General features: G+C 53.3%; 1 protein-coding gene across 1 annotated transcript in view; it reads right to left on the bottom strand.

Annotated features, from left to right (window-relative positions):
- Positions 1-14,166, bottom strand: part of iglon5 (IgLON family member 5) — a 267,061-nt gene that overhangs the window by 39,763 nt on the left and 213,132 nt on the right. Inside the window, exons 3-4 of the mRNA XM_072468925.1 lie at positions 9,893-10,125; positions 7,918-8,043 (exon numbers count right to left, since the gene is read on the bottom strand). Of these exons, the coding sequence (XP_072325026.1) occupies positions 7,918-8,043; positions 9,893-10,125 (359 nt within the window). The remainder of the gene's footprint in view (positions 1-7,917; positions 8,044-9,892; positions 10,126-14,166) is intronic.

Here is a 14,166-nt window from a genome sequence, read left to right as displayed (position 1 = left end):
GATCTCGCGGGATCGGCACACAACCGCATAATGGCCCTTTTTCCCGCAGCTTTTGCAGATGGCTGCGCGGGCCGGACAGCGTTGTCGGGGGTGCTTCGCCTGGCCGCAGAAATAACAGCGGGCGCCCCCGGTGCGACTCGGCGTTTGGACTGCGCAAGCCTGTGGGTGTCCGGGGGTGGGGGGGGGGGGGGGGTAGGGGGTTTGCCGCGACGGGTACGTACGGGGCCCCAATGGCCTGCCGCGCGGTCGGGGCCGTAGGCGCGGGTATTATGCGCGGCCACGTCTAGGGAGGCTGCTAGGGCCCGGGCCTCTGAGAGTCCTAGCGACTCTTTTTCTAGAAGTCTTTGGCGGATTTGGGAGGATTGCATACCTGCCACAAAAGCGTTGCGCATTAACATGTCCGTATGTTCGTTTGCATTCACCGACGGGCAGCTGCAGGCTCGTCCCAAAATCAGCAGCGCGGCGTAGAACTCGTCCATCGATTCTCCGGGAGCTTGCCGTCTTGTCGCGAGCTGGTAGCGAGCGTAGATTTGGTTAACTGGGCGAACGTAGAGATTTCTCAGTGCTGTGAACGCCGTCTGGAAATCGTCGGTGTCTTCAATGAGGGTGAAAATCTCCGTGCTCACCCTCGAGTGCAGGACCTGCAGTTTTTGTTCGTCTGAGACTCGGCCTGTGGTCGATCTGATGTCGGCCTCGAAGCAAGTCTGCCAGTGTTTGAAGGCTGCTGCCGCATTCACTGCGTGGGGGCTGATCCTCAGGCATTCTGGAATGATCCTGAGCTCCATAGTCCTTTTGAGGCACGCTTAATAAATTGTAGCGCACAAAGACTCCGTGAGACGAATAGAGTGAAGTCGATGAGGCTTTATTAAGCGTGTCTGTTCCCCAGCAGCCCGATAGTAAACTGGCCTGCAGGGGAAGACACAGGCTTCTTATACTTCGCCTTCAGGGCGGAGCTTGAGGTCAACGGCCAACCAGGACCCGGGATCTGTCAGCCAATGACATTAGGGCTTCCAGTCCCACATGACCCCCAATACATACTACCACACACAGCTCGGTACACACCATCGATTTAAACAATAACCCCCTCCACAGGCACACAGCTCGGTACACACCATCGATTTAAACAATAACCCCCTCCACAGTCACACAGCTCGGTACACACCATCGATATAAACAATATCCCCCTCCACAGGCACACAGCTCAGTACACACCATCGATTTAAACAATATCCCGCTCAACAGACACACAGCTCGGTACACACCATCGATTTAAACAATATCCCCCTCCACAGGCACACAGCTCAGTACACACCATCGATTTAAACAATATCCCCCTCCACAGGCACACAGCTCGGTACACACCATCAATTTCAACAATATCCCCCTCCACAGGCACACAGCTCGGTACACACCATCGATTTAAACAATAACCCCCTCCACAGTCACACAGCTCGGTACACACCATCGATTTAAACAACAACCCCCTCCACAGCACACAGCTCAGTACACACCATCGATTTAAACAATATCCCCCTCTACAGACACACAGCTCGGTACACACCATCGATTTAAACAATATCCCCCTCCACAGGCACACAGCTCGGTACACACCATCGATTTAAACAATATCCCCCTGCACAGCACACAGCTCGGTACACACCATCGATTTAAACAATATCCCCCTCCACAGACACACAGCTCGGTACACACCATCGATTTAAACAATATCCCCCTGCACAGCACACAGCTCGGTACACACCATCGATTTAAACAATATCCCCCTCCACAGACACACAGCTCGGTACACACCATCGATTTAAACAATATCCCCCTCCACAGACACACAGCTCGGTACACACCATCGATTTAAACAATATCCCCCTCCACAGACACACAGCTCGGTACACACCATCGATTTAAACAATAACCCCCTCCACAGGCACACAGCTCGGTACACACCATCGATTTAAACAATATCCCCCTCCACAGGCACACAGCTCGGTACACACCATCGATTTAAACAATATCCCCCTCCACAGACACACAGTTCGGTACACACCATCGATTTAAACAATATCCCCCTCCACAGGCACACAGCTCGGTACACACCATCTATTTAAACAATATCCCCCTCCACAGACACACAGCTCGGTACACACCATCGATTTAAACAATATCCCCCTCCACAGGCACACAGCTCGGTACACACCATCGATTTAAACAATATCCCCCTCCACAGGCACACAGCTCGGTACACACCATCGATTTAAACAATATCTCCCTCCACAGGCACACAGCTCGGTAAACACCATCCATTTAAACAATATCCCCCTCCACAGACACACAGCTCGGTACACACCATCGATTTAAACAATATCCCCCTCCACAGACACACAGCGCGGTACACACCATCGATTTAAACAATATCCCCCTCCACAGGCACACAGCTCGGTACACACCTTCGATTTAAACAATATCCCCCTCCACAGGCGCACAGCTCAGTACACACCATCGATTTAAACAATATCCCCCTCCACAGGCACACAGCTCGGTAAACACCATCGATTTAAGCAATATCCCCTCCACAGACACACAGCTCGGTACACACCATCGATTTAAACAATATCCCCCTGTAGCGCGCAAAGACTCCCGAGAGACGAATAGAGGTGAAGTCGATGAGGCTTTATTAAGCGTGACTCGTTCCCCGCAGTTCAGCAACAGACTGGAGCCGCGGGGAGAATTCCTGGTTCTTATACTCCGCCTTCAGGGCGGAGCTAGAGATCAACAGCCAACCAGGACCTGGGATCTGTCAGCCAATGACATCACGGCTTCACAGTCCCACATGACCCCGAATGCATACTACCACATTCACCCCTTGTTAAAAATGAACCCGGCGGGGTGGTGCTTCGCATGGTGGTAGGGGTTTACAAGGCTGGTCCTGGGAGGAAAAAAACTTTTGCATGTCATTACAGTATGTACAGGGTTTTTTTTTTGTTTTGAACTATTTACAGTAGTCGTAAGAGGGAAAAGGAAAAAAAACATTCTCGTTAAAGCCCACAACATTCTAGTGTTACACCGATGCCACGAGTCGGGCAGGCAGTCTGGTCGTCCTTGTCAATCGCCTCAGCCCCGGTGTTCCAGTGTTGTCGCCTCCGGGAGCTTTACGGTTTCTGCTTCAGCTTCACTTCTGGTCGGACCTGGGAGGAGGACCGATCCTCCCGGGAAGGGGGCGGTGGCGGGGTGCGCCGGTGGCAGGGAGGGGATGATTGGTGTCGAGGGGGTCTGTGTGTTGCCGGCGGGCGCCAGATCTCGCAGGGAGACCGTGTCCTGTCGGCCGTCGGGGTACTCCACGTAGGCGTACTGCGGGTTCGCGTGGAGGAGGTGAACCCTCTCGACCAACAGGTCCGACTTGTGCGCCCGCACATGTTTCCGGAGCAAGATGGGTCCTGGGGCCGCCAGCCAGGTCGGCAGCGACGTTCCAGAGGAGCACTTCCTGGGGAAGACAAGGAGGCGCTCATGGGGCGTTTGGTTAGTGGTGGTACACAGCAGCGACCGGGTGGAGTGGAGAGCGTCCGGGAGGACTTCCTGCCACCGGGAAACTGGGAGATCCCTGGACCGTAGGGCCAGTAGGATGGTCTTCCAGCCCGTGCCGTTCTCCCTCTCTACTTGCCCGTTCCCCCGGGGGTTGTAGCTGGTCGTCCTGCTCGTGGCTATACCCTTGCTGAGCAGGAACTGGCGCAGCTCGTCACTCATGAAGGAGGACCCCCTGTCGCTATGGACGTATGCGGGGCAACCGAACAGTGTGAATATGGTGCTAAGGGCTTTAATGACTGTGGCCGCTGTCATGTCAGGGCAGGGGATGGCGAAGGGGAAACGGGAGTACTCGTCCACCACGTTCAGGAAGTATGTGTTGCGGTCGGTGGAGGGGAGGGGCCCTTTGAACTCCAGACTGAGGCGTTCAAAGGGACAGGAAGCCTTGATCAGGTGCGCACTACCCGGCCTGAAAAAATGCGGTTTGCACTCTGCGCAGATGTGGCAGTTCCTTGTGACTGTATGGACCTCCTCCACGGAGTAGGGGAGGTTGCGGGACTTTATAAAATGGTAGAACCGAGTGACCCCCAGGTGGCAGAGGTCCTCGTGGAGGGTTTGGAGACGGTTAATTTGTGCGTTAGCACATGTGCCGCGGGATAGGGCATCGGACGGCTCGTTCAGCTTTCCGGGACGGTACAAGATCTCATAGTTGAAGGTGGAGAGCTCGATCCTCCACCTTAAGATCTTGTCATTTTTAATTTTGCCCCGCTGTGCATTATCGAACATGAAAGCTACCGACCGTTGGTCAGTGAGGAGAGTGAATCTCCTGCCGGCCAGGTAATGCCTCCAATGTCGCACAGCTTCCACTATGGCTTGGGCTTCCTTTTCCACTGAGGAGTGGCGGATTTCTGAAGCGTGGAGGGCTCGGGAGAAAAAGGCCACGGGTCTGCCCGCTTGGTTAAGGGTGGCCGCTAGAGCTACATCGGAGGCGTCGCTCTCGACCTGGAAGGGGAGGGACTCGTCGATGGCGTGCATTGTGGACTTTGCGATATCCGCTTTGATGCGGCTGAAGGCCTGGCAAGCCTCTGTCGACAGAGGGAAGGTCGTGGTCTGTATTAGGGGGCGGGCCTTGTCTGCGTACTGGGGGACCCACTGGGCGTAATATGGAAAGAACCCCAGGCAGCGTTTTAGGGCTTTTGAGCAGTGCGGGAGGGGAAATTCCATGAGGGGGCGCATACGTTCGGGGTCGGGGCCTATTATCCCATTGCGCACTACATATCCCAAGATGGCTAGCCGGTTTGTGCTAAAAACGCACTTGTCCTCGTTGTATGTGAGGTTCAAGGCTTTAGCGGTCTGGAGGAATTTTTGGAGATTGGCGTCGTGGTCCTGCTGATCGTGGCCGCAGATGGTTACGTTGTCGAGATACGGGAACGTGGCCTGCAACCCGTGTTGATCAACCATTCGGTCCATCTCCCGTTGGAAGACCGAGACCCCGTTTGTGACGCCAAATGGGACCCTTAGGAAGTGGTGTAATCGCCCGTCTGCCTCGAAGGCTGTGTACTTGCGGTCACTTGGGCGGATGGGGAGCTGATGGTAGGCGGACTTGAGGTCCATGGTGGAGAAGACCTTATATTGGGCAATCCGATTGACCATGTCGGATATGCGGGGGAGAGAGTACGCATCTAGCTGTGTGTACCTGTTGATGGTCTGGCTATAGTCTATGACCATCCTTTGCTTCTCCCCTGTCTTTACTACTACCGCCTGTGCTCTCCAGGGACTATTGCTGGCCTGGATTATGCCTTCCTTCAGTAGCCGCTGGACTTCGGACCGAATAAATGTCCGGTCCTGGGCGCTGTACCGTCTGCTCCTAGTGGCGACGGGTTTGCAATCCGGGGTGAGGTTTGCAAACAAGGATGGGGGCTCAACCTTGAGGGTTACGAGGCCGCAGATAGTGAGTGGGGGTATTGGGCCGCCGAATTGGAAAGTTAGGCTCTGCAGATTGCACTGGAAGTCTAATCCCAGTAATGTGGGCGCGCAGAGTTGGGGAAGGACGTAGAGCCTGTAGTTTTTAAACTCCCTCCCTTGCACCGTTAGGGTCACTATGCAGAAGCCTTTGATCTGTACGGAGTGGGATCCTGCAGCTAGGGAAATCTTTTGAGCACTGGGGCGGATGGTCAAAAAACAGCGTCTTACCGTGTCGGGGTGGATGAAGCTTTCTGTGCTCCCGGAGTCGACCAGGCATGGTGTCTCGTGTCCGTTGATCAGCACCGTTGTTGTCGTCGTCTGGAGCGTCCGGGGCCGTGCTTGGTCCAGCGTCATTGAGGCCAGACGTGGTCGTAGTGCTTCAGCGTCTTCCTCGAACCCCGTGGAGCCGTCGATGCTGGGGTCCATTGTTGCCGTCCAAGATGGCGGCGGGGTGAACAAAATGGCCGCCCCCATGCATCGCACATGGCTGGGGGGTCACAAGATGGCGGCGGGGGTGGACAAAATGGCCGCCCCCATGCGTCACGCAGGGCTGGGGGGTCCCAAGATGGCGGCGCCCCTCCTCCCCTCGTGGTGGCCGGGACCCAAAATGGCGGCGCCCGCGGGTCGCACATGGGGCGCTGGGGGGGATTGGGGAGCGTTTGGAACGCGCAGGACTCCTTCTTCTCCGGGGACAGCGGCGACCCCCCGGGACCGGCACACAGCCGCGAAATGGCCCTTTTTCCCGCAGCTCTTGCAAATCGCTGCGCGGGCCGGGCAGCGCTGCCGGGGGTGTTTCACCTGGCCGCAGAAATAGCAGCGGGCTCCCCCGGGACGACTTGGCGTCTGAACCGCGCAAGCCTGTGGGGGCGGGGGGGGTGGGTTTGTCGCGACGGGGGTCCACGGCGCCCAAGGGGCTGCCGCGCGGTCGGGGCCGTAGGCGCGGGCGTTTCGCGTGGCCACATCTAGGGAGGCTGCAAGGGCCCGTGCCTCTGAGAGTCCTAGCGACTCTTTTTCTAAAAGTCTTTGGCGGATTTGGGAAGAGTTCATACCAGCCACAAAAGCATCGCGCATTAACATGTCCGTGTGTTCAATCGCGTTTACCGGCGGGCAGCTGCAGGCCCGTCCCAAAATTAGCAGCGCGGCGTAGAATTTGTCTCGCGATTCTCCGGGACTTTGCCGTCTCGTTGCGAGTTGGTAGCGTGCGTAGATCTGGTTCACTGGGCGAACATAGATGCTCTTTAGTGCTGCGAACGCCGTCTGGAAATCCTCTGCGTCTTCGATGAGAGGGAAAATTTCCGGGCTTACCCTCGAGTGCAGGACCTGTAGTTTCTGGTCTTCTGTGACCCGGCCGGGGGCCGTTCTGAGGTAGGCCTCGAGACAAGTCTGCCAGTGTTTGAAAACTGCTGCTGTGTTCACTGCGTGGGGGCTGATCCTCAGGCATTCCGGGACGATCCTGAGCTCCATTGTCCTTTAAGCACGCTTAATAAATTGTAGCGCACAAAGACTCCCGAGAGACGAATAGAGATGAAGTCGATGAGGCTTTATTAAGCGTGACTCGTTCCCCGCAGTTCAGCAACAGACTGGAGCCGCGGGGAGAATTCCTGGTTCTTATACTCCGCCTTCAGGGCGGAGCTAGAGATCAACAGCCAACCAGGACCCGGGATCTGTCAGCCAATGACATCACGGCTTCACAGTCCCACATGACCCCTAATGCATACTACCACACCCCCTCCACAGGCACACAGCTCGGTACACACCATCGATTTAAACAATATCCCCCTCCACAGGCACACAGCTCGGTACACACCATCGATTTAAACAATATCCCCCTCCACAGACACACAGCTCGGTACACACCATCGATTTAAACAATATCCCCCTCCACAGGCACACAGCTCGGTACACACCATCGATTTAAACAATATCTCCCTCCACAGGCACACAGCTCGGTACACACCATCGATTTAAACAATATCCCCCTCCACAGGCACACAGCTCGGTACACACCATCGATTTAAACAATATCCCCCTCCACAGGCACACAGCTCGGTACACACCATCGATTTAAACAATATCCCCCTCCACAGGCACACAGCTCGGTACACACCATCGATTTAAACAAATCTCCCTCCACAGGCACACAGCTCGGTACACACCATCGATTTAAACAATATCCCCCTCCACAGGCACACAGCTCGGTACACACCATCGATTTAAACAATATCCCCCTCCACAGGCACACAGCTCGGTACACACCATTGATTTATGCCGTAATGGGATGTGAACCCTTGACCCCATCCCCCAGTCATCCTGAGCCCCCCGCCCTCTGTTAGATTGCACCCTTCACCTTCCAGACTGAAGGGTTGAACACAGGCCTCGTCTGTGCGGCCCAACCTCTGAATTTAACCCCAGCAACCTTACGTTTTGAGGTAACCTTTTTCCAGGTGATCACAGGCTCGGGTCGTCCCACAGCCAGACACAGCAGGAGAATGTTGCTGCCTTCATTCACCGTGGTGTCCGAGGAGATGTTTACAATCTGCGCTGGAACTGAGAAGACAAAGGCAGGAAAAGAATGAAGGCATTGAAACATACTTGACAAATTGGAAGGAGTGTTTGGCAGGACACAGGTACAGCACAGGGTTAAATACGGAGTAAAGTTCCCTCTACACTGTCCCCATCAAACGCTCACAGGACAGGTACAGCACGGGGTTAGATACAGAGTAAAACTCCCTCTACACTGTCCCCATCAAACACTCCCAGGACAGGTACAGCGTGGGGTTAGATACAGAGTAAAGCTCCCTCTACACTGTCCCCATCAAACACTCCCAGGACAGGTACAGCACAGGGTTAGATACAGAGTAACGTTCCCTCTACACTGTGCCCATCAAACACTCCCAGGACAGGTACAGCACGGGGTTAGATACAGAGTAAAGCTCCCTCTACACTGTCTCCATCAAACACGCCCAGGACAGGTACAGCACGGGGTTAGATACAGAGTAAAACTCCCTCGACACAGTCCCCATCAAACACTCCCAGGACAGGTACAGCACAGGGTTAGATACAGAGTAACGTTCCCTCTACACTGTCCCCATCAAACACTCCCAGGACAGGTACAGCACGGGGTTAGATACAGAGTAAAACTCCCTCTACACTGTCCCCATCAAACACTCCCAGGACAGGTACAGCATGGGGTTAGATACAGAGTAAAGCTCCCTCTACACTGTCCCCATCAAACACTCCCAGGACAGGTACAGCACGGGGTTAGATGCAGAGTAAAGCTCCCTCTACACTGTCCCCATCAATGACTCATAGGTCGGGTACAGCACAGGGTTAGATGCAGAGTAAAGCTCCCTCTACACTGTCCCCATCAAACACTCCCAGGACAGGTACAGCACGGGGTTAGATGCAGAGTAAAGCTTCCTCTACACTGTCCCCATCAAACACTCCCAGGACAGGTACAGCACGGGGTTAGATGCAGAGTAAAGCTCCCTCTACACTGTCCCCATCAAACACTCCCAGGACAGGTACAGCACAGGGTTAGATGCAGAGTAAAGCTCCCTCTACACTGTCCCCATCAAACACTCCCAGGACAGATACACCACAGGGTTAGATACAGAGTAAAGCTTCCTCTACACTGTCCCCATCAAACACTCCCAGGACAGGTACAGCACGGGGTTAGATGCAGAGTAAAGCTCCCTCTATACTGTCCCCATCAATGACTCCCAGGTCGGGTACAGCACAGGGTTAGATACAGAGTAAAGCTCCCTCTACACTGTCCCCATCAAACACTCCCAGGACAGGTACAGCAAGGGGTTAGATGCAGAGTAAAGTTTCCTCTACACTATCCCCATCGAACAGTCCCAGGACAGGTACAGCACGGGGTTAGATGCAGAGTAAAGCTCCCTCTACACTGTCCCCATCAATGACTCCCAGGTCGGGTACAGCACAGGGTTAGATGCAGAGTAAAGCTCCCTCTACACTGTCCCCATCAAACACTCCCAGGACAGGTACAGCACAGGGTTAGATGCAGAGTAAAGCTCCCTCTACACTGTCCCCATCAAAGACTCCCAGGACAGGTACAGCATTGGGTTAGATACAGAGTAAAGCTTCCTCTACACTGTCCCCATCAAACACTCCCAGGACAGGTACAGCACGGGGTTAGATGCAGAGTAAAGCTCCCTCTACACTGTCCCCATCAAACACTCCCAGGACAGGTACAGCACAGGGTTAGATACAGAGTAAAGCTTCCTCTACACTGTCCCCATCAAACACTCCCAGGACAGGTACAGCACGGGGTTAGATGCAGAGTAAAGCTCCCTCTACACTGTCCCCATCAAACACTCCCAGGACAGGTACAGCACAGGGTTAGATACAGAGTAAAGTGAGCTGTTTTTACCTTGCACTATCAGATAGACCTGGACAGTGTGAGGTTGATCCATGGTCTGATAGGAGCAGGTGTAGAGTCCCTCATCATACACATCGACAGGCGAGATCTCAATGCTGTACTCGAGCTCATTGTGAGCCCCCAGTCTGACTCGTGTGTCCATCGACCACTTGTCCCTTCCGGCATACAGGATACTGGAACGGTTCAACCATGCAACACGAGTCACATTACTGTCAATGTAACAGCTGGGGAGAGAACAGAGTGAGAGAGTTAAAAAGGGAGTAGGAGAGGAGAGGAAGGAGAGAGAGAGAGAGAGAAGGTCTGATAGAGGGAAAGTTCAACTGGAGAGAGGGAGCGAGAGAAAGAGAGAGGGATTGGCAGATAAAGAGAGTGGGAGAGACAGATAGTGAAAGGGAGGCAATAAGGAGATAAGTGAATGAGGGGAAGAGAAGGAGAGAGGGGGAGAGGAAGAAGGGAGCGAGTGAGTGAGAGTGAAAGTGAGGGAGACAAGGAGTGACAGATAATGAAGAGAGGAGAGAGTGATGGGGCAGAGAGGAAAGGGGTTGTGGTTATATGCATATACACATTAACGTACATAGTTATCTGTACGACCTCCGACCAGCAGGTGGCGAGAGATCCATGTGGCTCTACAGATCAAGCAGTTGGCAGTAAGTTGTACTATAGAGCAGTCGCGTTACAATAATTTCCAGGAGAGTTCAATTTTTCGTTACCATCTGTATGGTAGTTCATCAGTTATCTTTCCACGTGCTCACTTTGCTAATAAATTATTTTACTAGTCAAGGTACTAGATGTTCTGTGTGCATCACTACCATGGCCACAACACAGAACATAACATAGTACCAGGAGTGCATAACATTTGAAGATAACTGCGGAGAAAACAGGATGAAACAGACCGAAGACATAAAAAAGAAAATTCTTCCACCTACCTGGTAAACTACTGGCAACTGGAACTCAACACACGGAAAGACGGTGAAGTTAGAGATGGAACGCCTGAAGGCACCTCACCTGCTTCAAGTCACCGGTAATGTAAACGAAAATTGGCGTGTTTCTGAACAGCAATTCAAACTCTGTGTTGCAGCCCTTGGCCTGCAGACACAGCCTGACGAGAGGCGTACCGCGTTGCTGCTCACGGCAGCAGGTTTTCAAGCCGTCAAAATTTATAATACGTTCGACAGCAAAGCAGAAAGCTAGAGCTTCGATTAAGTAATTAAGAACTTTGATTGGCATTGCTCACGAAGAAAAATGAAACGTACGAGTGTTACATGCACTCAGAAGACAGGAAGGAGAATCTTTCGATAGTTTTCTGACATTTGCGGTTAAAGGCGTAGTCGTGCAATTTCAGTACACTAAAATCGTCGATGGTCCGTGATTAGATAGTGTTCAGGATATCAAATGATAAGGTACACGAGAGGCTATTGAGGGAAGACCTTCAATTAGAAATCGCGATCAAGATTTGTCATGCGAGCGGGCTGGCTGCACAGCAGATTAGTACGCCCAACCTGAAACATTTTGCCGCCAATGTGGAAGATGCCACGCCATAAATTGGTGACGCTTCCAATAAGAAACGTGCTGCCAGTGGGGGGGTGGCCATTTTAAACGGTCAACCAGATCCGCCATTTTGTACCAGCGATGCGGCACATGACATGTGCCACAACAATGTCCAGCACTTGTGAAGTTGTGTTCCAAGTGTGGCAGAACAAATCATTTTGCGAGGCAAAGTTTTTCACGTCCGACTGGGGACCAAATGGGATCAGTCAATGTGGTTGATGAGATGTGCATCGAAGATCTGTTCTTCATTGATCTGATTCGACTGAGGACACGATGGTCCGAATGTGCAAAGTGAAGAAGTCCTACATACCGGTTGCAGCAATAGCCATGGTGATTCTGACTCCATGGAAGACAGATAGATGATTCCATTGATGATCAATGGCACTTTAATTAAATGTAAGCTCGGCATGGGAGCGAGGGCCAACTATCAGTTTGTCAGATTTGAACAGGCTGAGAGTCAAACCAACAGTCATCACTCAAGGAAGACTGCTGAGAGACTACAATTTTCTCCGAAGAAGTCGATAAACGTTTGCCACCTCCGGAGGATCCCGAGTGTTGACCCTCTTCGGGCGAACTTGATTTTCTCAAGACTGAGAAACCCAGCCATGTCGCTAACCCAGATCTCGGATTTTGGGAGCTGCGAGTCCCTCCACGCTAGCAATATCCATCTCCGGGCTACCAGGGAGGCAAAGGCCAAGACGGCAGCCTCTCTCGCCCCCCTGGACTCACGGATCTTCCAACACTCCAAAAATCGCCATCTCTGGACTCGGCACCACCCGTGTTTTTAGTATCGCGGACATGACATCTGCAAAGCCCTGCCAGAATCCCCTAAGCTTCGGGCATTCCCAAAACATGTGAACATCATTTGCTGGGCTTCCCGCACACGTCGCACACCTGTCCTCTACCCCAAAAACCTTGCTCATCCGGGCCACCGTCATGTGTGCTGGGTGGACTACCTTGAATTGTATCAGGCCAAGCCTGGCACAGGATGAGGATGTGTTAACTCTGCTCAAAACATCCGCCCACAGACCCACCTCTATCTCTCCCGCTAGCTCAGCTTCCCACTTGCCCTTTAGCTCTTCTATCTGACTTTCCTCTGACTCCATACGTTCTTTGTAGATATCCGATACCTTCCCCTCTCCCACCACTGTTCTGGAAACTACCCTGTCTTGTATCCCCCGTGGCAGCAGGAGCGGTCGAAACCTGCCTTCACAGAAAATCCCGTACCTGCAGATACCTGAATCCATTTCCTGTTGGCAATTCAAACTTCTCCTCTAAATCCTTCAAACAAGGAAAGCACCCATCTATGAATAGATCCCCCATCATCTCAGTCCCTGCTCGCTGCCATCTCCGAAAACCCCCATCCAGCCTTCCCGGTACAAACCTATGGTTATTGCAAATCGGGGCCCAGCCGATGCTCCCTCCACTCTCATGTTTCCTCCACTGCCCCCAGACTCTCAGGGCCGCCACTACCACCGGGCTTGTGGAGTATCGGGCCGGCGAGAACAGCAGAGGTGCCGTTATCAATGCCCCCAGACTTGTGTCCTTGCATGATGCCGCCTCTACTCGCTCCCACACCGACCCCCCCCCCTCACTACCCACTTTCTAATCATGGCTACATTTTCCGCCCAGTAATAGTTGCTGAAGTTTGGCAGCGCCAACCCACCCTCCCCTCGACTACGCTCCAGCAACACTTTCTTCACTCGTGGGGTTTTATCCGCCCACCCAAAGCCCCAAACCACCTTGTTTAACCATTTAAAAAGGCCCTCGGAATAAAGATGGGGTGGCACTGAAAAATGAACAGAGATCTGGGGAGGACCGTCATTTTCACAATCTGTACCCTCCCCGCCCGTGACGACGTGATGCACGATCAATAACTACTAAAACGAGGTTGTAGCACAACTGAAGGCTTTAATAAGCTAGAAGTGTTCCCCAGCAGCTCAGGTACAGAATGAGGGCTGCTGGGACAACACTGGTTCTTATACCCCGCCTATCGGGACGGAACTACCATACTCTACAGCCAATGGTAAAACCCCTAGGTTTAACCAATGGCACTTCAGCCTCTCAGGTATCGTAATACCTGATAATACCACATTCACCCCCTGTTAAAAAAAAGAGTCCGCGGGTGTGGTGGTCAGCAACTACAAAATGTAACAACATGGTATAATCAGTTATGGAGGTACCGTGATACCTCCTTACAGTGTTTAGTGACTATTTACAAGCATGTCAGACATGTACATTCAGTGTTTAATATTTACAGATCAGTTAGAATGTTGCCGGGTGCCCTGGTCGTCCTCTGTGATCGTCTGAGCCTCGGTGGTGACTCCGCTGGGGGCTCGGGCGTCTGCAACTACGGATTGGTTGGTTTTGATCTCCATGGCAGCTTCGTCACCCCTAGACGGCGCTGGTGGGAAAAACGGGAAGGAGGCGCCTGTAGGGGGGTGTTGGTGGGTGGGGGAGCCTAGGCAGGGGCGGCGGGAGGACTGATCCTCCTGTAAGGTGAGAGGTGGAGGGGAGGGTGGGACTGGTGGCTGGGATTTACGTGGGGTTCCGGCGGGCGGCAGGTCCCGTAGGGAGACGGTATCTTGTCGGCCGTCGGGATATGCCACGTAGGCGTACTGGGGGTTAGCATGGAGCAGATGGACTCTCTCGACCAACGGGTCCGACTTGTGCGCCCGCACGTGTTTTCGGAGCAGGATGGGTCCGGGTGTTGCCAG

Source organism: Scyliorhinus torazame, chromosome 12 (assembly GCF_047496885.1).
Source record: "Scyliorhinus torazame isolate Kashiwa2021f chromosome 12, sScyTor2.1, whole genome shotgun sequence".
Lineage (NCBI taxonomy): Eukaryota > Metazoa > Chordata > Chondrichthyes > Carcharhiniformes > Scyliorhinidae > Scyliorhinus > Scyliorhinus torazame.
This window is presented reverse-complemented; position numbering and strand designations above follow the sequence as displayed.